General features: G+C 35.4%; 1 protein-coding gene across 2 annotated transcripts in view; it reads right to left on the bottom strand.

Moving 5' to 3' along the window:
- The window catches only part of AXIN1 (axin 1), a 176,438-nt gene that overhangs the window by 23,244 nt on the left and 126,155 nt on the right, over positions 1 to 27,039 (bottom strand). For both annotated transcript variants that reach the window (XM_044657625.1, XM_044657620.1), the window contains exons 3-5: positions 24,612 to 24,708; positions 17,363 to 17,500; positions 747 to 1,294 (exon numbers count right to left, since the gene is read on the bottom strand). In XM_044657625.1, coding sequence (XP_044513560.1) covers positions 747 to 1,294; positions 17,363 to 17,500; positions 24,612 to 24,708 — 783 coding nt within the window. The remainder of the gene's footprint in view (positions 1 to 746; positions 1,295 to 17,362; positions 17,501 to 24,611; positions 24,709 to 27,039) is intronic.

The raw sequence follows: 27,039 nt of genomic DNA, 5'->3' as shown, positions 1-27,039 counted from the left end.
AAGCCATCTGTTGCCCAGTCAAGGCTAGATGACCTATGAAGAAACGGCCAGTTCTCTGGATAATAAAAGAATGGGTTTTTCATTGGCTTTCTAGCTCTGGGGGTCTCCTGTTTTTAAATTTTTGAGCAATTTCTATACCATTCTGTATATCTTTATAGAGTTCTTCCCTACCTTTACCACGTAACAGCTGAACTGAGGCTGAGAAAGGAAAAGAGAGCCTAGATGTCCAGTGTGAAGGCCATCCTGGTAGCTAAGACTTGAGGAACACTTAGAGAGGCAGATAAACTCTGAGTGTTGTGGAATTCTTGTCAACAGGAGTTGTTTAGGTCTAGAATGGATTCCACTTTCCCTGTGTATGTGAACTCAGAAGGTCATTTGTTGTTTTTCTTTTGAATAGTAATCCAGGAAAAATATTCCAAGATTCCTCCCCTTTTGCAGTCAGTTAGTTTAAACCTTTGTTAGAATGATTGTTCTCTATGTGTTAAATATCATTTTAAAATTAGAAATCCTTTCAAAATCCACAGATGCTGATTTTACACAAAATAACTCACTCTTCAAAAAAGGAAGATAGGCTCATACCCTGCTTTCTAAGCTTTTTCTTCCTAATCCTTCCTGAGGCAGGCATGACAACAGAGATGAAGGACAACCACCAATATAATGAACACAAGGGGTTCTGGTTTCAAACATGCCAACTCAAGCCCAAAACTAAGATTTTTCAATGCCCAGTCATTCTTTAGGACCCTTACCTGTAACCCAATCCATCCACAGGATTTGAAGTTAGTCCCACGTTTTCACCGTAGTTTCGAGATTTGGTTGCATAGTTATGTGACTCTGCATTCCAAGCAAAGCTGTTCTGAACCCTCTGAGTGGCTTCAGCCTCAATCTGCTCTTTTGGTTTCATCACACTATGGTGATGAATATGGTGGTAGACATGTTTGTGATGGTATAAATTAGCTGCATCTAGTTTCATTCCTGATTTTGTACAGTGCTTGCTATGCCCAGAAGGTCCTGTACCCAGTGTCCCTGGAATCTTAGCTGTGTGACCATTGTCTGGGGAGCGTGGCTTTGGGGAATGATGGCCAGGTCCTGGGGACTGGCAACCTGGTGTCTTCATGACTCTCTGTACATGCTCATCAAGGATGCTCTCAGGATTTTCCTCATGCACATCTCGGATCCCAGTGCAGCCCATTTCTGTATAACGGGGAGGGAAATGGTGCAAGGTCTGCGCAGAAGGCAGCTTGTGACTAACTACTGTAGGACCAGAAGAGACATTTGCATCCTCGCCTTCTTCTTCCTATTATGAAAAGGAAAATGGTACAAGTTAAGCAATTCATTTCAAGTTCAGTTTTGTTTCATTAGAATATTAAACCAAATGAAAAATAGGAAGGGGAAGACTTGTTTAACAGATTGCTTAATTTCTCTGAAGGTATTTCTACAAAAACCAGACAAAGTTTCCATAGTGTTTTCCGATGTATCAATGCTGGGGCTGCCTGCTGAAATTGTCATAGTATGAATACTAAAATAGCACAAGGAAAGGAGAAGAGGAAATGTTTCAAAGGCAGTGCCATTCTACCTAGAAAATGAGCATGTGCCCAAAGTACCACAGTTAAACTTAATAACCTTTGCATATGTCTCTCCTCTATTACTTGGTTGTTGGGTATCAGAGAGTTCACATCTATCAGGGAGTACTAAGGGTCTTAGGGTACACATATACCCAGGTACCAGGCATCCTTGGCCTAGTAAGAACAGCAGGAAAAAAGAAAAATGAAAGAAGAAAAGACATATATAGGTAACCTTACTGGCAACAAAGAAAAATCTGCAGGCCATGCATTGTCTGAATCATATTGGCAAATATGTCTGCCTTTTAAAAATTAACTATTTTAGAACAATATAATTTTTCTAATAATATTACCTTCTAATCAAAACATTTTTCATAAATTATTGTACTTCAACAAAAATGATGACAGTTACTCAGGATGTCCCCTAAGTCTTAATGAAATTTTAGTCAATTCAAGCTTAATTTTTATCATAAATTCTGAGTTGCAAGATACTTGTGAGATCATCAAGATTATTCATGTCATTTTAATCTATTAAAACTTAAAACTACATTAAGACTTCAGGAACATACAAAATTCTCTTTGAAACACAAGAGTAAATTCTCATATGATGTTGGCAGAAACCATATCTAGCTTATATTCTGCATTTCTAGAGACAGCAGTTCAGTAATCTTGGATTAAATATCTAAAGTGTAATATGTTGAGGGAACATACAAAGGAAAGTAAGACATAATGAAGGAGGTGAATCAGAGAAAAGAGTTACAACCCCAAATAGGACATAACTACATGAGAGGTAACAAAGTGCTGAGAGTGTCCTGTCTTGGTGGTGAGAGCAAAACCAAAAAGGCTTCATAGGAGAATTATCATTTGAAGTAGTCTTTAAGAATGGACAAAGTTTTAAAGATAGGGTGGGGTAGGAGAAAAGTAATAACAACTGACATTTATATAACACTTTAAAGTCTGCAAAGTTGTGTTAAATATGTTATTCCTTTTGAGCTTGATAACAATTCTATGAGAAGGCATATGACAAGTAGCATTACCCATATTTTACAAATGAGATAATTGAGGCCCAGAATGCTTCTGGGTCTAACTATGGTAAGACAGCTTGTGGGTATCAGAAAGAACACTTGAATCAAGGTCTTTCTTTCTCCAATTCCAACACTTTTAAATACAAGAGCACATTGATTCTCCAAAGAAAAATCCATCTAACATTGTCTAGTTATCAATATGAACATAGTGAAGGTCTGTTGGGTGGGTGACTGGAGAAATATAGTAAGTACTTATATCTTTATGGATAGTCAATAAATGTATGATCATTAATTATATAAGAAGGGACTAGAAGGTAAGAGAAGAGTAACACCATCTAGTGGTCATAGAGAAAAGAAGCATCATTCAATTAAAAACAAAACAAAACCCCCCAAAACTTGAAGAATCTGTAGTCCTGACAAAGTATAGCAATAATATCTGCCTTTCCCCAAATCTCTTTTCCCTTGCACTTCAAATAAGCAACAGCTATTTTTTTCAGTTTCATAAATATTTATTCTTATGTGCCCAACTTGATAATACTAACTAATGAACGACTACAAATGTACAAAGATCTATTATTTTTTTCTCTTAAACTGATCATAAATTCAAAGCTAACAGGTGAGAAAACTGAGTCCTAGGGAGGTTAAGTGACCAGCACAGAGTCAGTTAGGTACTGTGTCAGAGACAGGATTCAAACCTAGGGTCTTTGAGACTCAAAGTCTGAGGTTCTAACCACCACATCATCTGCCTTTCAGTGTTGTAGATATTCCACCTACCAAAATAGATGGCAACTCCCCTAAAACCTATATGGTAGGAGTGAAAGTCTCTTTGTTTTAATCTTGAATCTGAGCTGTTAGCCTGGGCTGAATTAGATTTGCTCTACAATTTAGTAGATGGATTTTCAGGAGTAATAATTGGGGCTGACAAAATAATTACTGTGTAGAGTTAATCTGGTGAAGAAGCTTTGGTAAATGCTTGGAAAACAACAGTATCATTGAAACTTTTCTCTAACTTGATAGGACCTGTTAGGACTTTGGAGCAATAGCTATCTTACTGGGGCTTTAGGACCTAGTAAACTATGGAGGGGCAAGGCTCCTTAACTAAAATATTTTCCTGATCACTAAAGGAATTCAAAAGAATAACAGTGTATGGCTATTTCAGAAGATAAATTATATAACTTTGTAGTCCCATAAATTCAAACAGCCAGAATCTTTGGACCTATTAGCCAATTATTTTCTTTCATGACACTTAGAGTTTCTAATCACAGATTTTAAGAGACATAAGAATTCAAGAGATTAAAGAAAGCTCTTCTTTTTCTGGTCATCTATATCTATTTGATGCATGAAGCTACTTGCTAAAGTACTGGTAAAGCTATTGTACTTATACACATTATTTGTTTCTTTTGCAAAGAATTTTCAAGAAACATATTAGTTATTCATTATGGTGCTATTGACAGGTATAGTATTGCTCATTTTAAAATTAACTTTTAAGAAAAATTGTGAATTTTAAAAATTAACGGGACAACTTTAATTTAGAATACAGATTAGGATTCTCCTGTGGCAAATATAAATTTTTACACTCCCTACCTGTGTTCCTAAACTTCTTTCTAAAAGTAGAAAAATATGCTCTTATTTATTAAATGAAAAATGTACTGAAATTGCAAACAGAATTTCTCAAAGGTTTAAACACTGACCCACGAGGTGGGGCATAATTAACAACATTATCAAAATTTTTGTTCAGAGAATTTAGAATTTTAGATTTCATTTTTAAGAATTATTCATTCAATAAACAAGTTGAATATGTGCAAAGTATTGTCCTGGGCACTAAGGGATACTAAAAAAACCCATAAATTTTTTAAAAAGATAAATAGTTCCTACTTTCTTCTAGTTTCAAAGGTTATATGCAATATATAAAAGAAAAACATCTTTCTGAGAAACTGTTAAGAAATTATGAAAAAAACAAAAGCTCTTTTGTTTATACCAGTTATTATTCTCTATTTTGGCTTAATTTTCACTATTTATTTAATTATCTCTATTATTTCTGCTAGAATCATGAAATTAAAGGTACTTGCAAACATATCTTAGTTTGTAAATTACTTTCTTCATGGAATTATTATAATTCTATGACTATTTGGTAATTTCATTTATAATATATCAAGGCAACTCATTTCTGTCCTTTCATACTAAAGATATTTACCAATGTTTAGGGTAAATTCTTTGTTAAGAAAAATGCTGCTGCCATCCTTAAAAAAAATACATAAGTAGGCAGTGATGGAAGAGAGGAACTAGTAACAGTATTGTGAGGGGGGAGGGGGAAAAAAAAAGGAGGGACATGAAGTACTTATAAAGTACACCAAAGAGAAAAGAAAGACGTTTTGGAAGGAAACAGACATGTAGGACAGCTTTGAAAGTAACATTCTGAAATTATTATACATATTTTTGTTGAAACTAGAATTCTATTACTGCATCCTAAGTTTCATTAGATTTTTAACAAAAAGGTTTTTTAAAATATTAATATAATGATTGCAGTTAGCAAACTATCATAGAGAATGTGTTATGAAAGAAATAAAAAACTTAAATGTAGAAGAAAAACACAAGAGAATATTAGCAAGTTAAAGAGTAGTACAACTGATCAGGAACTGCTTCTTGGAAGAAGTCAGTCTGAGACTAGATCAAGGGACAATGGCTACTTCAAGTCACACTGAAAGGTGGGGAGCAGTGTGCCAGCAAGGTTCTAAACCTGAAAAGCTTTAATATTTTTTTTAACATGTATAAGCATTTTATTTTATTTTTTTAGCTTTTTAAATTTTTACATGATTCACTTTCTTTCCCTTCCCTCCTCTTGGAACTGACAAGCAACTAAACAGCTTTAATGTTGAAAGGGATTCCTGCTTCAGGTAGGAGATATATTAAACAATCCTTAAGATCGATCCTTCCTTCCTTCTTTCCTTCCCTCCCTTCCTTCCTTTCCCTTACCTTCTGTCTTAGAATTAATACTATGAATTGGTTCCAAGGCAGAAGAGCAGTAAGGGCTAGGCAACGGGGGGTCAAATGACTTGCCCATGGTCACACAGTTAGGAAGTGTCTGAGATCAAATTTGAACCTAGGACCTCCCATCTCTAGGCCTGGCTCTCAATTCACTGAGATGCCCAGCTGACCCCTGCTCATAGATTTCTATGAAGCAGAAAAGTATATAAATTTGGTGTGGTAAAAGGATTTCCTTTCTTTGGAATTTTGTAGAAAGATCATCAAATATTTGAGAATTCAAATTGTTTCATTAAATGTCTACACAGAATGATAGATAGCTTTTGAATGATAATCAAGATACAATCCAAACATCATGAAAGGAAAACAAGGGAAACCATGTACCCAAGGGAAAAAAAAATAAAGGAAGTTCTATATCCAGTGCATAAAAGGGCAGGAGTATTTATAATCTAGAAGACAACATGTAAAATGATTCCCAAAAAATGGAGTACTTAAGTAGTTGAAGATAAATAGAAGAGGTCTGCTATTATAATGAACAATCCTAAATAATTCTGTGAGGAAATTTCTCAGCATAAAGAGCCCGATTTTAGCAGTTAAGTCAGTATTTTTAGATTCATAATGCATAATGGTCTTTGAATAAACATGAAAATAAAACCTACAAATTGACACCCATAATGATGAGGACAAAGTATTTTTTTATCAGGTGACCGTTCATGATAGGAAATGTTTTGAAATATATAAAAGTTTAAGTATCAGTGAGATTTCATTTGCTTCCTTTGCTACATCAAATGAGATTAAGAAAGAGGAAAATACAATGACAGGCAAGATCAGATACAAGATGATATATACTTTTAGCTGACGAGTTATACATTGGAACAAAGCTGGCAACCTACCCCCCATCCCCCAAAGCTTTTCTACTCAGTATCCAAACAACCCCTCTAGGTTAAGGAAATGTTTTTGTGTTAGAAGCATTTAATCTAGGAGACAATTAATGATATTAGGAAATATTCCTTGTGCCAGGGATTTGGGACATAAAAACAAAACCTCAAGTTCACTGACAAAAGCTGCAGATCAGACACTAGTTGTTAAATGTCTTCTCAGAGATCTGATTATAGCTAAAGAAACAAATGCTTCTAGGCTTTGAATTTCCATTGCAAACTTTCTGTGTGATGCCCTCAATCACTTTTCTTTAATCTCCTATGGCCTGAGAGATACACCAGAAACTAGTGAAAAGGGATACTTCAAGTCATATTAAATACTTCTATATAATACCATTCACCCAAACATCACTTTGCACTATCCTTACCAAAAAAAGACCTTAATCAATCCTAGACTCATTATTTCAAGAGGATCATTCAGAAATATATGGAACGGTTAACTGCCCTCTCTTGGCAAACATAGCAAGTTATGCTTGTAACATGAATTTTGAGTTTCAGATATGTTAATGTTTATATAAGGGTAAATGTTTATATATTATATATTACAACATATAATATACAAATGTTTATATAAAAGGAAAATCATTTGACAGCCTAAATCATATAAGAAACTAACCTGTGAGTGTTGGATGTTTGAAATGAGAGGCAAGAATGAAAAAAGGAAGTCTTTTAGAGAAACTGGGGACAAAATAGGAATTAATTGAGGTAATATTGAGGGCAGCTATTGAAAAAACTCAGCCAGGGAGGAGTTGTTAAGATATTTAGGTGGTACAATGCAAAGAGTGCTGGACTTGCCATCAGGAGACCTGAACTGAAAACCTGTATATGACTCTGGGAAAATCACTTAACTGCTCACAGTTCCAATTTCTCCACCTCAAAAATTGGGGTATTAAGTACACATATGGGATACAGCTAAGATGGCAGAGTAGAGGTAGCAATGCAGCTTGGCTCTCTCAATATTACTCTCTAAACATATTAAATGAATGCTTCAAATTGAAATGTGGAGTAGCAGAATCAAGAAAAGGTTGAGATGAGACATTTTTTTTCCAGTCCAAGCCAACTAAAAAAGAAGGAGAGGTCTGTGACATCGGAGTGAGAAGCCAGCCTACAGAAAATGAAGCAGCAAAAACAAAGGTGGGTCTTGGAGGTGGTGTCTGTGGCAGTAGTAGTTTTAGGAGCTCTCGGCCCCCAAATGGTAAGAAGATCAGGCATCTGGCCTGAGTTTAAATGGGACCCCTTTGCTGGCACCAGATGCAGGACTAGGCACTATTTCCAAATCCATTGCTCATACAAAGTTCTAGGGTGGCGAGGGATGCAGAGATCTTTCCTGGTAAAAAAACAGAGTTCAGACCAGAAGAGCACAGACCACACCTCTCCCTGGATGATATCATCTTGGAAGCACTAAAAACATAGACCCTCCCAGAATTAGCTGTGAAAATAGCATGAAAAATCCCGAAGCTTGGGAAAGTGCCCCACACTCCTACTTTTCCACATATGAGAAAAACCCAACTTTGACACAAAGTTCAAAGTAAAGAAATAAGTTGAAAAAAATTAACAAACAACAGAAAAGAACCTGGCCATAAAAAGTCACTACAAAGGCAGGTAGAAGGGTAAAGGAAAGAGCATTGGGCCTAAAGTCAGGAAGTAGCTTCGGACACCAGGTAAACCTCGGCAAGTCCTTAACTTGTAAAAAAAAAAAAAAAAAAAAAAGCTATGCTGTCTGGGAAAATTAAGACATAAACTCTGAAGAAAACAATGTGAAAATAGCTACAAGAAAAGCTTTAAAAATGCAAATTAGACACAAGCCAAGCAAGAATTTCTGGAAGAACTAAAGTAATTGCAAACTCCCCTTCTTCTCCCTTTAAATCATATAAGAGTGACATAAGAAAAAATTGGGAAAAGAAATGAGAGCTGTAGAAGAAAATTATGAAAAGAGAATTAAGGACTTGGTAAAAAAGCACAAAAAATACTGAATAAAATAACATTCTAAAAAATAGAATTGGTTAAATGGCAAAAGAGGCCCAAAATTCACTAAAGCAATAATTCATTAAAAATTAAAATTGGGCAAGTGGAAGCTAATGACTCAATGAGACATCAAGAAACAATGAAACAAAGCCAAATGAATGAAACAACAAAATTACACTGTATACAGAAAATAACACATTGCGAAAAAATCCAATGTAATGGACTTTGCTACTAGTTGCAATGCAACAAGCCAGGACACTCCTGAAGGACTTATGTAAAAGAAAGAACTATGGGAATAGAAATGCAAAAGCAAAACATATGACATCACTTATCACATGTATATATGGGGTTTAGGCCTTAAAAAATTACTCTATAGCAAAAATGAATAAAATGGAAATAGGTATCAAGCAACAACATTTGTACAACCCAGTAGAATTGCTTTTTGGCTCTGGAAGGGAAAGAAAATGAATCATGTAAACATGGAAAAACATTTAAAAATAAATAAAGAAAATAAAAAATAGAAAATGTAAACTCTCTGACTGGAAAAATAACTGATCCAAAACAGATTATAGAGAACAATTTTGAGAATTATTGGACTATCTCTGAAAGCCATGATTAAAAAAAAAGAGCCTAGACATCATTTAAGAAATTTATAAAGGAAAAGTGTCCTGATATCTTGGAACTAGAAGATAAAATAGGAATTGAAAGCATATACCTTCTGATAGAAATACCAAAATGGAAACTCTCAGGAATATTATGGTCAAATTCTAGACCTTCCAGGTCAAGGGGAAAATGCTGCAAGCAATCAGTCAGAATCACACAAGACTTTGTAGTTTCTACATTAAAAGAATAGAGGGCTTGGACCATGATGTTCAAGAAGGTAAAGGAGATAAGATTATAACCAAGAATAATTTACCCAGCAAAAAACTGAGCATAATTCTTCAATGGAGAAAATGAATGTTTAATGAAACAGAAAAGGCAAAAGTTGAATAGAAAATCCAACATTCAAATATAAGAGTCAACAGAAGTATAAAAAGGTAAACATGAAAGAGAACTCTAAAGGGTCTCAAAAAGGGTAAACTAATTACATTCTTAGATGAGAAGGTAAGATATGTAATTCTAAGAATTTTATCAATATTAGGGCAGTTAAGAGGAGTCTTAATAGAAAAAGAGCAAGGAATGAGTTATGTTGGCATAATCTAAAAAAAATGGAGGGGTGAGAAAGAGGGATGTAATGGGAAAATTTCTCTCAATAAAAGAGACATGATAGAAGAGAATTTTATGAAAAAAAAAGAGAGATTTTATAATGGAGGGGGAAATGAAGGTTGGGGTGGCAGTCAATGCTTGAAACTCACTATCATCAGAATTAGTTCAAAATGGGAGAAATATATATACATACACACTCATTTGGTATCAAAATTTATCTTACTCAACAGAGAAGAAGAGAAAGGAATAAGAGAAAGAGGGTGGTAGTAAGAGGAAGGGCAGGTTAAGGGAGGAAGTGGTCAGAAAAGAAACAGATTTTTGTGGAGGGACAAAGTAAAAAAAAGAGAGAGAAAAATAAACAAAAGAAAATAGGATGGAGGAAAATACATAGTAATTGTAATTGTAAATATGATTAGGATAAATTTACACATAAAAGGGAAAAGGAGAGCAAAATGGATTAGAAATCAGAATCCCACAATATGTTGTTTATAAGAAATACACTTGAAAAAGAAAGACACAGAGTTAAAATAAGGGCAGGATTATGCTTCAGCTGAGGAGAAGTAATCATGATATCAAATAAAGCAAAAGCAAAAATAGAGCTAATTAAGAGTCAAGAAAATGACACTTTGCTAAAAAAGACAATGAAGTAATATTAATACTAAATATATATGTACCAAATAGCATAGTCTCCAAATTCTTAAAGGAAGTTAAATAAATTTCAGAAATAGAAAATAAAACTATACTCAACTTTCTCCTCTCAGAACCAGATAAATCTAAATATACAATAAATAAGAAAGAAATTAAGGGGATGAAGAGAATTTTAGAAAAGTTAGATATGATAGACCACTGGAGAAAACTAAATAGGAAAAGAAATATAATTCATCTTTTTCTCAGCTGTGCATGACACCTTCACAAAAACTGACCATGTATTAGGACATGAAAATTTCACAACTAAATGCATAAATATTAAATGTAATCTTATAAGATAATAATGCAATAACAATTATACTGAATAAAAGGCCTTGAAAGTATAGATTAGAAATTAATTTGAAACCAAATAATCTAATCCTAAAGAATGAGTGAGTCAAAGAACAAATTATAGAAATAAGCAATAATTTCATTAAAGAGAAAAGCAATGAGACAACATACCAAAATTTAAGGGAAGTAACCAAAACAGTACTTAAGGGAAATTTTACATTTCTAAATGCTGATATCAATAAAAAAGAATAGAGCATGTAATTAAAAATCTTAGAAGAATAAATTTAAAACTCCTAAACACCAAAATAGAAATCCTAAAAAAAAAAAAAAATCAAAGGAGATGTTAATAAAATTGAAAGTAGAAAAACCACTTAACTAAAACAGCAGTTGATGTTATGGGTAAAATGACAACAAAAAAACAACAGATAAATTATTGGTTACTTTGATTTTAAAAAAGGAAACAAAATTACCAGTATCAAAAATAAAAAGGGTGAATGCTGTAAAAGTTCTATGCCAATACTTTAGGGCTTGGAAATTGGGGTTTGAGTCCCGGAGTCCCAGTCTTTTCTAAAACTTTAGAGGATGTGGGTCCCCTCAACTTAGATTCCTAGAAAGCACCTAAGATTGGTTATTTATTTAGCTCACTTCCCTGAAAAGCTGATAAAAAAGTCAGATCAGAGAGAGACATTTTCCTTAAGTCCTGGCCCTGAATGGGTAATTGCACACTGCTGAATTCACTTTAATTAGGCCTTCATTCGAAGGTCTAAGTTTATTTTCCCTACATTTTTTGCACATTTTACATTTCATTCACAAGTTAATTTTTTCTTCTTTTTTCTTGAATTCTATTCTTTGTATTTTGCCATCCTTAGCTGACCTGAGGTACCCTTTTTAAGAAAAAAGGTGTGTTTAAGATTTACCTTAGGGGGATATCTGTTAAGTTTTTTAAAATTCGATAATGTAAAAATATATGTATATTTAACTCTTTTAGGAGTAATTTCACGGGGAATTGTATAAATCTTAGAAGAAAATGTATGTTTTGTAATCTATAATGTAAAGTTTAAATTCTTTTGAGAATAATTTCAGGATAAGGATCTTGCCATCTCCCCAGAATCCAGACGACGAACCTGTTTGGTGAAGACACCATGAAGATGTCTGAAAAGCCTTCACTGTACCATGAAGACCAAATTTTGAACTTTGGGGTGCAGTTGATTGAACTATGGGAAATTGAGTTGTATAATTTGTTCTAATTGTACACTGTTATACCAATAGGGGACTGCCCCCAAATTGGTTTTTTGTCAATGCGGCTAATTTTAACCATTTGTTTATCTATTTCTTTTATCCCCCAAATTCCTAAATTTTAGAAGTTGTCTATTTTTACAGGTCCAGCGAAGAAAAAGGACTAACCTTTTTTTGCCGGAACTCACGGGGAATTATAAAAGTGAAATTTGGGAAATGCCATCTAAAAGTATATATATTTTCTATGGACATGTGGAAATTGTCAAACTACATTTCCCGTGGCCCAACGGGTTTCCATTTCCAGTTCTTTGGGCGTGGGGATGCCTACGTCTCCATGCAGAGAAGAGTTTAAATCTCCTGGGTTAGGGGGGAGTGGGCTCTTGGCCAGCAGACTCGGAAGGAGATGGGAGACAATAATGGCGCAGGCGGCAAGTTTTGAATTCTTACAAGCGCGTGGTCTAATAACTTTATCTATCAGCATGGCTTTAATTAAAATACTAATTTATATTATTATAGCAGCCTTTATTATTTTTTATCCTTATAATGCACCACTAATGATGAAATTAAAGCAATTACAAGGAGTTTTTTGCCCAGGTATATACCAATAAAACCAATAATCTAAATGAAATGAATGAATGTTTATATAAATTTCCCAGGTTTTCAGAAGGGGAAATGGAATATTAAATAACCCTATTTTAGAAAAAGAAATTGGACAAAAAATTAGCTCCCTAAAGGGAAAAAAAACCCCAACCCAAGACTAGATGAATTTCAAGTGAATTCTACCAAATATTTAAAGAAAAATTAATTCTGATACTATATAAACTACTTGGAAAAATTGATAAACAAGGAATCCTACCAAATTCCTCCTATGATAGCTAAACCAGAAAAAAAACAAAAATAGAGAAAGAAAACTATAGCCCATTTCCCTAATGAATATTAATGCATATTTTAAGTAAAATACTAGCAAGGAGATTAATAGCAGCATACCAAAAAGATCATATCCTATGACCAGGTAAGAATTATGGGCTGATACAATATTGGGAAAACGACAAGCATAATTCCATATCAATAACAAAACCAATCAAAAAACCATATGATCATATCAAAATATGCAGAAAAAGTTTGTAAGTGAATACAATGCCTATTCTTATTAAAAATATCAGAAAGCATAGGAATAAATAAAGCCCTTCTTAAAATAAGTAGTATTCATCTAAAATCAAGAGCAAGCATGATCTAGAAGCCTTTCCATTAAAATCAATGTTGAGGCAAGGATATCCATTATCAGCACTATTATTCAATACTGTACTAGAAATTATAGCTGTAGCAATAAAACAAGAACGAGAAGTTGAAAGAAAAAAAGGCACTTAGAAAACCATAAAGAATCAACTAAAAAACTAGCTGAAACAATGAACAACTTTAGGAAAGTTGCAGTAGATAAAATAAACCCACATGAATCAAAGTATTTCTATATATTACTAACAAATACTGAAGGAAGAGATAAGAGAGAGAAATTCCATTTAAAACAACTGCAGACAATTAATACTTGGGAACATACCTGCCAAGACAAACCCAAGAACTACCTGAACATAATTACAAAATATTTTTCACACAAATAAAGGCAGAGATGAACAACTGGAGAAATATTAATTGTTAATGGGTAGTCTGAGCTAATATAAAATTTTTTTACCTAAATTTATTTATTCAGCACTATACTAATCAGACTATAAAGCATTATTTTAAAGGTATAGAAAAAAGTAACAAAATTCATTTGGAAGAACAAATGGCTAAGAATAATTAAGAAAACGTGAAGGAAGGCAGTCTAACATTATAATATTTCCAACTATATTACAAAGCAGTAATGGCTAAGAAATAAGAGTAGTGGATCAGTGGAATAGATTAGGTATACAATAAATATACATAATAGTAAATAACCATAGTAATCTAGTGTTTGATAAACACAACAGTCCAAGTTTGGGGGCAAGAAGTCATTATTTGACAAAAATTGCTGGGAAAATTTGACAGAAATTGGTAGGGAGCCATATATCACACTGTATAACAAGATAAGGTCGAAATGAATAAATGACTTAAGATATAGAGTGATATAAGTAATTAAGGGAGCATGGAAAATTTTACTTTTCAGATCTATGGATAAGAGTTTATAATCAAGAAAGAGATAGAGAATCAAAGGAAATACAATGGATAATTTTGATTAAATTTAAAAGGTTTTGCACAAAACAAAACTAATGCAACCAAAATTAGAAGGAAAGTAGGAAACTGGAAAAAAATTATAGCAAATTTTTCTGATAAAGATCTTATTTCTCAAATATATGGGAAACAAAATAAAATCTATAAAAATTAGAGCCATCCTATAATTGACAAATGCTAAAGAGATATGAATAGGTAGTTTTCAGAAGAACTCAAAGCTATCTATAGTTAGTTACATATAAAAATGCTCTAAATAACTTGATTAGAGATAAGCAAATAAACAATTCACATCTATAAGATTGGTTAATATGACAGAGAAGCAAAATGATAAATGCTGGAGGAGATGTGGAAAAATAGGCACACTAATGCACTGATGACAGAGCTTTGAACTGGTCCAACCATTTTGGAGAGCAATTTGAAATTATGTTCAAAGGGCTGCAAAATTGTGCATACCCTTTGATTCAGCAAGACCACTATTAGGTCTGTATCCCAAAAAGGACTGATATGTATAAAACTACTTTTATGTGCAATTTTTGTGGAAGCAAAGAACTAGAAATTGAGAATTGAGGTGATATCCATCAACTGGGGAATGACTAAAGTCATAGAATATAACTCTATTATGGAATACTATTGTGCTTTAAGAACTGACAGAGGAGATGGTTTCAAAAAAACCTGGGAAGACTTTTATGGACCAATGTAAAGTGAAGCGAGCAGAACCAGAACACTGTTCACAGTAACAGCAATACTGCAATGATGTTAAAACTCTGAAAGACTATGCTACTCTGATCAATACAGTGATTCAAAATAATTCTGAAGGAATCATCATAAAAAATGCTGTTCTTCTCTAGAGAGAGAACTGTTGAACTGTGAGTGCAAAATGAAGAAAAATTTTTCACTTAATTTAATTTTTTTGGCAATATGGCCAATGCAGAAATATTTTAAATGACTTCACATTTATAATTGAGAGCCTATTGCTTGCCCCTCTCAATGGGTTAGGGAGAAGCTAGATGAAGAGAGAGAATTTAGAACTCAAAAAAAAAAAGGCCTAAAAATAAATTTTAGTAAATGATAAATTTTTTAAAAGCATACATACATTACAGGCTTTTCACGAGGACCAAATGATATACCAAGTGCAAAGCATTTTGCAAACCCTAAAATACTATATACATGCTAGCTATTATTATTTTTTTATGAAAAGGGTCTTAAAATTTTTTAAATTTCTTTATTCAAAGACATTTTCCCCAATTACATATAATAACAATTTTCAACATACGGTTTCTGGAAGTATAAGATCAAAATGTCTCCTTCCCTACCCTCCCCCTTCTTGGAGATATAAGAAATTTGATTTGGTTTATACATGTACTACACAAAACATATCTATACTGCTCATTGTTGTAAGAGAACACTCATATAAAACCAAAACATAAATAAACCAATCTGAAAAATAGTATGCTTTGATCTATATCTGACTCCAATAGTTCTTTCTCTGGAGGTGGATAGCATTCCTTGTTATAAATCCTTCAGCATTTTCCTGGATCATTATATTGCTGGGAGTCGCTAAGTCTTTCACAGTTGATCACTGTACAATATTGCTGTCTCTGTGTGCAATGTTCTCCCAGTTCTGCTTATTTTGTTCTCATCAGTTCATGTCATGTTAGCTATTATTAAGAGACCTTTTTAGAGGCAGATAAAAAGGACCTAGTGAAGTATGTTGTGATACTGGGAGAAAGAATTCAAGTTAAGGTATAAAGGGGCTATAAAAGAGAGTATTTTCAACTTAGAACCAGAAAGATTAATCTTGTATCCAATAAAAAAAGATATTGACAACAACAAATGAATATGGTTCATCTTCCTCATATTCCTATAATGACATCTAACATTTATATAGCACTTTGTGGCTTATAAAGCTATTTACCAATTACCTCGTTTCATCCTCACAATAACTCCTGGAAGTAGATGCTACTTTTATTCTCATTTTACAGATAAGGAATCTGAGGCAGAGAGAGCTTACATAACTTGCCCAGGGTCATACAGGATTTGAATTCAGGTCTTCTTGAGTATAGGTTCTTACCATCAGGCATGAGGGCTATGAACATTTATTTTTGTTTTTAATATTTTGATAAGTATTTATAATTGGCTTCCTTTGGAATACTGTGAATTCTATATTATGTACTTTAAAAAACATTATTTAGAGATGATCCATAGGCTTCAACAGATTGCCAAAGGGTTCCAGGACACAAATAAAGTTATGATCCTCTGATATGGAGCATTCAAGTTTACAAAGTTTTTTTCTCACAATGATCCTGGAAGGTAGATAGTAAAGAATGATTAACCTACTTTTTACAAATAAATAAAATGAGGCTTAGAGAATTTATGTGACTTGCCCAAAGTAATGCATCTAGGAAGAGTGACAACATATATATCTAGCTGACCCATTTAGCCCAGAAAAGAGAACCTACTCAGCATGGAGACCTTAGTAACTTTGCAACTGATCAGGTACCTTGCCATACAAGTGTACCACTCCCATTCAGCTACTTCCCTCAACCTGGTCCATGCTCTCAATCTTGGCTCTAGGAACAGGGATCATCACATCATTGTTACCATTGCTACTGTAAAGAGTATGACAATAAACTTTCTAATATCTCTACTCATATTCTCTGTGAATCCCACTTTACCTAGTCTAAAATTCCTTTCCCTGGCCACTGTTCTCCTATATGTGTTGTATCCTCATATTTGAATGTAAGCTACTTAAGGGCAGAGAACACCCTTACTTTTATATTTATATCTTCATTGCTTAGCACATATAGTACATGTTTAATAGATGCTTTTTGTTCAAGAATCAGATTTGGGACTCAAACCCAGGACTTCTACTTATTAGTCTAGAACTCTTTCTATGATGCTATAGGATTGATTCTCCAACCTGACCATCAGTCATGGAAAATGGCCTAAAATGGCTGGCCTAAAGGAGAGTTGAGGGTAAAATCATTAAGAATTAGACTAACATATTTAATTACAACAAGCCAATTTAAATAATAAAACTTTGCATCTATGACATGTTGTCCCTTTTGTATTCCACACATTTGAAAGATGTTTACACCTGAACCAGCTGCCCGAGCCTATGTTGTGCTCAGGATTCACAGTGCAGGAGTTCCCCTGGGATAGGCTCTAAAGAGAAAGATTTCTGGTGTTAGCAGAAAGTTGATAATTAGCAGAAGAGAAAAGTTTTACAACTTGTTGGTTGGTCAGTGAAATATGCCAGCCTACTCACTGCTCGGACACGTTTTAGACGCTCCTCTAATTTTTCTTCTGCTTCTCGTGTACGCTGGACGGCCTCCAGCCGATTGATAAGCTCTGCTGCAAACTTCTGTGGTTCAACACGGATTTCCTTTGGCATTCGGTAAGTGCGCTAGAAGATAAAGAGAGAGTCTAAAGCACTGCTCAAGTTTTATATACCATCCCACTTACTGATAGATCATCCCTCTATTTCAGATGCTTTCTTTCTCTTTCTAATTTTGTAAAGTAAGCAAGTTAGACAAGATGATCTCTGAAATCCTTTTGACCTCAAAGTTATATGACTCTTATTTTCTATTCATAAAGCCACTCACAAATTTCTTTTGTCATAAATTCATGGTCAATTTAAAATATCATATTGCTCTGGTTATAGAAGACAAATGGGTTAAAAATTTCAGAAAGAATATCTGATAGAAAAACAAGACAATAAAGATATTAGCATAACATTAGTCAAACAGATGAGCTGACTGCTGTTGCGCTATTAAATCAGGCACCCTTATGTAAACATAACATAAATGAATGAAACTTTATGGTTATGAATGCTCTGCAGTGGACAAAGAACAAAGCAAAAGCAAGATTTTGTACTAAAACTTTACATAAAACTTCACTATGAAACACACTAAGGTGTGAATGTGATACAGGAAAAACAAGATGTCTTGGTTTCAGACCAAAGGAGATAACTAAATGGCTAAAGTTTTTGTTTCTAATTCTTATTTTCAGCGATTTTGCAAAGAACTCTTGCCTTGTTTCTTTGATAGTGGTATGCCAGGTTGAGTACATTTGTAACAGGTGCTCCTTTAAAAAAAAAACAACAGTGAATAGCTGGGTGGGAAGGGACCTTATAGGTCCCTTCCAACTTGACTTCATAACAAAGATGGAGTAATTTACTTCTGAATCAAATAAAGTTTTCTGGTGACCTAGCCTAGGATATTCATCACTGTTTCACTTGTGTTACCTTCAGAGAAAATGATCTTTAAGATGCTTACCAATATTTCTCAAGGAAAATGCAAAAGGATCTGATCCAAGGAAGTAAAAGACATGCTCTTTTAACTAGAAGAAGCTCCCAAGCAGCCTGGAAGAGCTGTGGCTCTCCTACTAGGGCTGCTCTAGGTCTTTAGCTCTATACTACTTGAAGCTCCTCCCACTGTTTCAGAGTCAGACAATTCTGATTCTAAATTTCTTGTACTGTCTTGTACAGGGAAGATCTAACACAACTTGAGTTCAGTGAAGAAGATTATACATTCTACTTTTTCCTCTTCTGTTCATCTGCTTATTAGGGAAATACCAGGTTGAGCACAGGATGCCAAACAGCAGCAACATTTACTTATTCACTCACAGGATCAAATGAGATATTTGTAAAGTCCTTAGCACAGGGCCTGGCACAAATCAGGTGCTTAATAAATGCTTATTACTTTTTATTTTTCCTTCCTGTGTGTATCCATCCTGTCCAACTTAATACATTCAATTAAGAGATGCCACAGAACAAATGTATAGAGGGGGCAGCTAGGTAGCTCAGTGGATTGAGAGGCCTAGAGACGGGAGGTCCTAGGTTCAAATCTGGCCTCAGATACTTCCCAGCTGTGTGACCCTGGGCAAGTCACTTGACCTCCCATTGCCTACCTAGCCCTTACCACTCTTCTGCCTTGGAGCCAATACCCAGTATTGAGGGTTTTACACACACACACACACACACACACACACACACGCATATAAATATGGGTTTTAAAAAAAAAGAACAAATGTACAGAAACAAAGACCCACATTTCCTGTCTGCTTCAAAAGAAGAGTAAGACATTTCACAGATCTCAACTCCACATCTATTCAATGTCACTTTTTTTCATTGAATTTGTTCCAAATAATGTAATAACTGTCCACCACCCTATCCTCCTATTATATCCATCCTCTCTAGGCTTTCATGATACTGTTCTTCCTTAGTTCTCTTCCTACCTGTTTGACTACACCTTCTAAGTCTCCTTTGCTGATGAATCAATCATTGTTATTTCCTCTATCTGTCTCTCACATCTGACCCTTTTCTCTCTATTTACACAGATACACCTTAGTTCAGGGCCTTCCTCACCTACAAATATCATTATGATAGCCTCTTACTCGGTCTCTCCAATTCAAACATCCCCATGCTAGTTAATTCTATCCAGTTCTCAATATGATTTTCCCTAAGTGCAGCACTAGGTCACACCTCCTAATAAAAAACATCAATGATTTCTCATTGACTCTAGGACCATGATGAGTAACCTATGGCACATGTACCAGAAGGGGCTGCTCCCTTCCCCCTCTCCACATGCCTGAGGACATTTCTCACAAGACCCATTCATCTGCCCAGCAGTCCAATGGGAGCACTTCCTCCCTCCCTGGGGCTCACATGTGGCATGAAGGTTGCAGTTTGGGCACTTAGTCTCTTAAGGTCTCTAAAAGGTTCGATATCTCTGCTCTGGGATCAGATATACACTCTTCTCTTTAGCTTTTAGAGAACTTCATAATCTGGCAACCTATCTTTTTCAGCTTCATCATATATTTTACATCTACTGTACTCTGTAATTCAATCAAACTAGCCTCCTCTTGTCCCTCATACATAACAGTCCTGTCTCTGTACTCTTTCAATGTTCATCCCCTGGACCTTGAATGTATTCTCTTCCTACTCCACCTTATACAATCCCTCTCTTCTTTTAATATGTAGCTAGAACATAATCTTCTATATGAAAGCTATCCTAATCTTTCCAATTGCTAGTGTCTGACCTCCCAAATTATACTGTATTTAAATACTTTGTATTGATTTTAATATATTCTTCACATACTTAAAAACAGTATCTCCAGGATAATGTTTGAAATTCTTTCTAGTTAGCAAAGAAGTACAAAAAATTCACCAGCATAAATGTTCCTACCTTTGGGGGACGTGTGTGCATACGCAAAAGAAGTATCTTTTACAACTCAAACAATAACGTTCTAAGGTAGATGGAATAGGAATTATTTCCATTTCAATAGATGAAAAAGCTAAGGTTCATATAAGTAGAATCTCTTGTCTCTCAGTTGTCACAGGAAGTATGGAGTCAGAGGCCTTCTGATTTCAGGTCCTAAGCTTTTTTTGCTAGACCACCTCTCTTTTTTCCATTTTTGATGATTGGATTGGAAAGGAAGGTGAGAGATATTTAGAGAAGAAATAAGTGTTTGTAAGACTCGCATTTTTTACTGTGGTACATTAGTCTGCATTTATTTGTTGTCTATAGAGGGTCTACCCTTGAATCTGGGATACTTTTTCCAATGAGGCTTGTCAAACAAATTTTAACTTCATACAGCTGCTAATACTTAGAATATAGCACATTTTGATGAATTTAGCCAAATTCCTTAATTATTTCCCTAAGAATTTTCATCATATCATGTGCTGCTTTTATGTAGAGCATGTAAGCACTGATTCTTTTAAAAATAAGACTGATCTTATTTTCCATGAAAATGCCCTTTAACCACTTTGTTTTTCAGTTAGGTTTTTACAGCTTCTGTTTCTCTGCCTTGTTTTTAGACTTAGCACATGTACAGCAAACAGCTGCTGCTCTTGAAACTAAAAGAGCAGGGCAGATAAACAGCTTTCTTGTCGTCATACATATGGGATGTAAAGTGAGAGCTGTTGTGTATCCATAGTTCATACAGAAACATCAAGAAAAAAGAATACTATGCAGAAAAGCCTTTGGTATCCATGAGATGAACTTCTTAGAAAAATTTTTTTAAATGCCTGAATAATGAAACTATAAAAATGATGGACTAAGTGAATGTACTGCAAAGAGGTTCAAGATATTTATAAGGAAATACCAGCTCTAGGCCTATGAGCATAAGATTAAGAACATAAAAAATATGGAGAAAATGTTCATCATTAATTTTATGTAAGAGTTATCAAAGCAAGTTAGTCTCCTGGAGAGGTTTCAAAGCAAATCCATTTTCAGCAATTGCTCTGATAAAATTCTCTAAGATGGTCACAAAATTGAGTCTATTATAATTTTGCAAAGATAAGCAAAATATTTACTTTCTGCTAACTAAGCACAAATTTATGGGTTGTTTTTTTTTAAACCCTTACCTTCTGTCCTAGAATCAATACTACGTATTGGTTCTAAGGCAGAAGAGCAATAAGGGCTAGGTAATGGGGGTTAAGTGGGTCTTTTGTGAGGAAGATTAGATTAGGTATTGATTAAGTATTAATTAGGAAGTACATCTTCCTCACAACAGGTCACACAGGTAGGAAGTGTCTGAGGTCAAATTTGAACCCAGGACCTCCTGTCTTTAGGCCTGGCTCTCAATCCACTGAGCCACCTAGTTGCCCACAAGTTTATTGTTTTAAGATAGCTCTATTTCCATGGTTGGGTTGACATGAGGTATCAAGATATATGAAGTTATTCTATTCTCAGGAGATCTAACAAACATGCTTCTATTACATAAAAAATACAGTTATTTTCTGGAAATCAAAGTGAGAAAGGAAAAAATCTAAGAAATTCTCATAAAACACGTGTAAAGATGAAAAGAAATTTTCAAATACACTGGTGCAGAAGATATGTTAGTTTTTTAAATATACTCCTTCTAAAGGCTATTAAATGACAGTAGTAAATTATACTTCCCAATGACTCCTTCTGGATGATATCCTGAATTCCTTTCCCCTTCAAAAATAATATATAACATAAATTGAAACTAGTTCTTCTCTAAGTATCTACTGTAATATTAACTTAATTCAACTTAATAGAATAAATTATTTGTGGGTGAAAAATGGTTAAACAGAGCTTATTATACATATTTTAATATTGCAATTTCAGAATTTATAATCTATAGTTTAGTGAAGACATGTTGGTACTAATGATCCATAGAAAACTACTATTATTTAAGAGGATTCTACTGGCAACCTTTGAAGTCACAGAATATTTACATGGTATGTCCCACTGTTCGGCAAAAAAAAAAAAAAAAAGCCAATCCTTCAAATTTCATCTCTAACAAAGCAATGATTATAGTAAAAAATGATACTGAAAGGAATAAAGGCACCCAGCTAGCCTTTTCCACAGCAACCACAAAGTAAAAGCAACTGAGTAAGATTAACCTAGGGCTAGCAAGTTTCCACAACCAGAGCTTTATACATGATTAGATGATCAAAGCAATATAAGCCTTCTTAAATCTCAAGAAAAATCATTTATTTTAGCAGGTAAAATAAAAAATTTCAGATCTTTAAAATAAGAATGATTCTGCTTGGATCTTATTTCTAAATGGGCAAGAAAGGAAAATCTGAGTAGCCTATTCTCTGAAGGGGATAAAGGGAAATTCCTAATTGACTGCTAGAGTCTAGTTATCCAAAGTGAAAGAAATCTTATTTATGTTCATCTGAATCTTAAATGTCACCTGTATTTTCTTTTCTTTTAAAAATCCTTGGGGCAGCTGAGTGGTTCAGTGGATTGAGAGTCAGGTCTAGTGTAATAGGTAATGTGATGGATATTAAGATGCCGGTAGTAAAAGTGAGTCACCAGGGGCCTGGGAGCCAGTAACTAGATCAGCAGAAGATTTGGGGCTATCCATTTTGAGCAGTCTGAGCTGTGATTCCCAGTCAATCCCCACTGCCAGCTGAAGGCTCCTTTAAGATGTTGAGTAACTGGCCCCTCCCTGCTGGAGTAACTGCCTTCCTATTGGGTGAAAGCAGAACCCAACAGGAAGTGGTGCTCAACTTCCTGGTAACAATGAAGGCTTTGGTTTCTCTCCCCTGGAAACTCAACTAATTGGTATTCTCTCCTCTCCTCAGTCCCTTTAGCCTAGGTGAAGATATAAGAATTACAGGAACTCACAGAATTAGGCTAAGGGATTTATTTTAAAACTGGGAAGGGAAACTGAGGTAAGAAGGTTCAGGGACTTGAGAAACTGTTGCTAGGGGCGACTGGCAAGAGTTGGCAAAGGACACAGAAGGTAAGGTCAGGCTGAGGGAACCAGCCCTCAGCCAGAGATAATCTGACACTGCCCTGATATTGTTTGATCCACCAACTAAACAGATTGTTAAGTTGGTTTAGGGATGTCCCTATCCTAGGCTACTCTAAGCTAAATTCCTACCCATGTTCCACCTCCCTTCAACCCCCTGGGATCCCCAAGAGGAAATCAGGGGTAGCTGGGTGTCTGGGTGAGGTCAAGGAAATCAGAACCCCAAGGTTGGGTTTGCAGGGGCTTTTATAGTCACAGCCCAACTGTTAGGACCTAGGATGGCATGCGGGTGGCACCTGCCAGGCCAGGGTTCCATTCTGCTGATAGAATTGCCTAGGGTAATATTGCAAATGCAAGAAATCCTGCATTACACTAGAGACAGGAGGTCTTAGGTTCAAATCTGGCCCCAGACACTTCTTAGCTGTGTAACCCTGGACAAATGACTTAACCCCCATTGCCAAGCCCTTACCACTCTTCTGCCTTAGAACCAATACACAGTATGGATTCTAAGACAGAAGGTAAGGATTTTGTATTGATTTCTGTGTATTGAATTCTAGACAGGAGAGTGGTAAGGGCTAGGCAATGGGGGTTAAGTGACTTGCCCAGAGTCACACTGCTAGGAAGTATCTGAGGCCAAATCTGAACCAAGGTCTTCCTGATTCCAGGTATGGTATTCTATACCTGTAGTACTTTTCATGCCAGGTTTCAGGAATGAGTAAACTTAATATGATTAATAACATATAGATGTCACTTATCAAGTCAAAAACTTAAACTAAAATAGTAATTTCTTTTACTAGAGACAGGCAGAGATCACTGGAATTCTTGGAAAACATCTCTCTATTAAAGGAGTCAACCAATATGGTGCTAATACCAACACAAGCCACCCTGAGTAACAGTTGGTAATATGGGGCAAAAGGTCAAAGAAAACAACTGACCACATGATGGATTTTTAGTGGTTTGAAAATCACTGACAAGGGGTGGAGGAGAGAGTATGAGTTGAGACAATGCTATTTAAAATTAGCTTCAGAAGATATAAGTTTATATTAATAAGTTTATATATAAGAAGATTATAAGTTTAAGAGTTGGCAGAGTCCTTGGAGATCATCTATGGTCCAACTACTCATTTTATAAATAAGGAAACTCAAGGTCAGAGAAGTTAAGATTTGACTAAAGTCACAGAGGTAGTAAAACTTGCATAGCTAGAATATGAACCCAGGTCCTCTGGTTCCAAATCCAAAACTTCTCCCATTATGTGGCATTTCACAAAAAATCCTGCTACTTACAGGAATGTGAGGTAGTGGTACCCGTCCATTGGCTTTGACACTTTCCTGCATCTCCCTTCGGTGTTGCTTTCGGGTTCTGTAAGGTGGTACTCCATCTCTATTGGGAGGAAGACAGTACAAATCCATTAGCTCAAATGGGAAATGAAATGAAATGAAATGATATACTAAAAAGTATTTCTAGATACTGATCCACTGCCACTGCCAACCAACACAGATATATGATGTTTAAAATCTCTCCAGGAATGATTCAACTGGAAATAATTTTGTTCTTTAAATGAATATATAAAAAATATAGTGAAAGAGTAGGAACTAGATATGATTTCACTGTTATACTCTCAGATGAGGAAATTCCTTCTACTAATGCAGGTTAACACTAATTATGCATCTGATAGTTTTAGAGAATTGTTGAGAACAATGAGGTTAAATGACTTGCCTAGGGTCATGCAGCCAATATTTCAGAAGTAGATGAAAAACATAAAATATTAAATTTCAATGTCAAAGTAAAAGTAAATTTGCAGAAACATAAATCTCAGACTTGAAAAGAACCTCAGAGGTCATCTACTCTGACCTTACCTAACAATAATTCCCTCTGTTGCAGTGATGGCAAACCTTTTAGAGACTCTGTGCCTTGTCTCCCCCCTCACCTCCCACCCCCCGGGGCATGCACTCCTTAATCCCACACAAGGTGGGAGAAAACACTCCCATTGGGTTGCTGGGCAGAGAGCTAGTGAAATAAAGAATGTCCTCAGCCAGGGTGGAGAGGGGGAGGGGAGTATGTGCTTCCATAAGGCTGCTGTGTGTGTGTGTGTGTGTGTGTGTGTGTGTGTGATGTGAAAAAATGTCATCAGGAATGGTAGAGAGGGGGAGGGGAGCAGCTCTACCCTAGTCCCTCTACTAATGTCCCTCTAGTAATGAACTCAAGGGTAGGGCAGAGAGGTTGTGTACCCACAAAAAAAGCTCTGCATGCCATCTTTGGCATATGTGCCACAGGTTTGTCATCACTATTCAATATAGCATATCTGCCAAGTGATTATCCAACCTTTTCTTAAAGACTTCTATAACATGCTATCTTATGAGGCAAGCCCCATTCTACTTTTGGATAGCTGTAAATATTAGAAAGTTTATTTTTTTAGGTTAGTCTAAAATCTGCTCCTCTGACATTTCTATGCATTGTTTCTGGTCCTGCTTTCTAGGATCAAGCAGAACAAATTTAATCCCTTTAACAAATACTAGCTCTTCAGATACTTGTTCCTCCCAAGTCTTGTTTTTTTTCCTTCCCTATGAACAATAGTCTCTGCTCCTTCAGATTAAGCTATATGGCAATATCTTGAAGTTCCTTCACCATTCTAACCACCCTCTTTCTGATAGTCTTCAGCTTATTAATGTACTTCCTAAACTATGGGATTCAGTACTGAACAAAATATTCCAGATGTGGTCTTGGTGCTGTTCTGTGGTTTAGGAGGATATAACAATTCTGGACACCCTAATTCTCAGTGCAGTATAAGATAGGATTAGGTTTTTGAATGACTATATTACACTGTTGATTCATTTTGAGCATTTTAGCCAGACAAAAGCCATGAACAACTTTTTTTTAAAACATTTATTAATATTCATTTTAACATGATTACATGATTCATGCTCCTCCTTTCCCCTTCGCCCCTCGCACTCCCCCCGCCCATGGCCGATGCACATTTCCACTAGTTTTGTCATGTGTCCTTGATCAAGACCAATTTCCAAATTGTTGGTAGTTGCATTGGTGTGGTAGTTTCGAATCCACACCCTCAATCATGTCCACCCCAACCCATGCGTTCAAGCAGTTGTTTTTCTTATATGTTTCCACTCCTGCAGTCCTTCCTCTGAATGTGGGTAGCGTTCTTTACCATAAATCCCTCAGAATTGTCCTGGGTCACTGTATTGCTGCTGGTACAGAGGTCCATTACATTCGATTTTACCACAGTATATCAGTCTCTGTGTACAATGTTCTTCTGGCTCTGCTCCTTTCGCTCTGCATCTGTTCCTGGAGGTCTCTCCAGTTCGCCTGGAACTCCTCCAGTTTATTATTCCTTTTAGCACAATAGTATTCCATCACCCGCATATATCACAGTTTGTTCAGCCATTCCCCAGTTGAAGGACATATCCTCCTTTTCCAATTTGTTGCCACCACAAAAAGCGCAGCTATAAATATTTTCGTACAAGTTTATTTATCTATGATCTCTTTGGGGTACAAACCCAGCAATGGTATGGCTGGATCAAAGGGCAGGCATTCTTTTATAGCCCTTTGAGCATGATTCCAAATTGCCAGCCAGAAATTGGCTGGATCAGTTCATAGCTCCACCAGCAATGCATTAATGTCCCAATTTTGCCACATCCCCTCCAACATTCATTACTCTCCCCTTCTTTCATTTTAGCCAATCTGCTAGGTGTGAGG

The sequence above is a fragment of the Gracilinanus agilis genome, chromosome 1 (genome assembly GCF_016433145.1).
Source record: "Gracilinanus agilis isolate LMUSP501 chromosome 1, AgileGrace, whole genome shotgun sequence".
Taxonomy (NCBI): domain Eukaryota; kingdom Metazoa; phylum Chordata; class Mammalia; order Didelphimorphia; family Didelphidae; genus Gracilinanus; species Gracilinanus agilis.
Note: the sequence above shows the minus strand (reverse complement) of the source record. Positions and strands in the feature narration are given on the sequence as shown.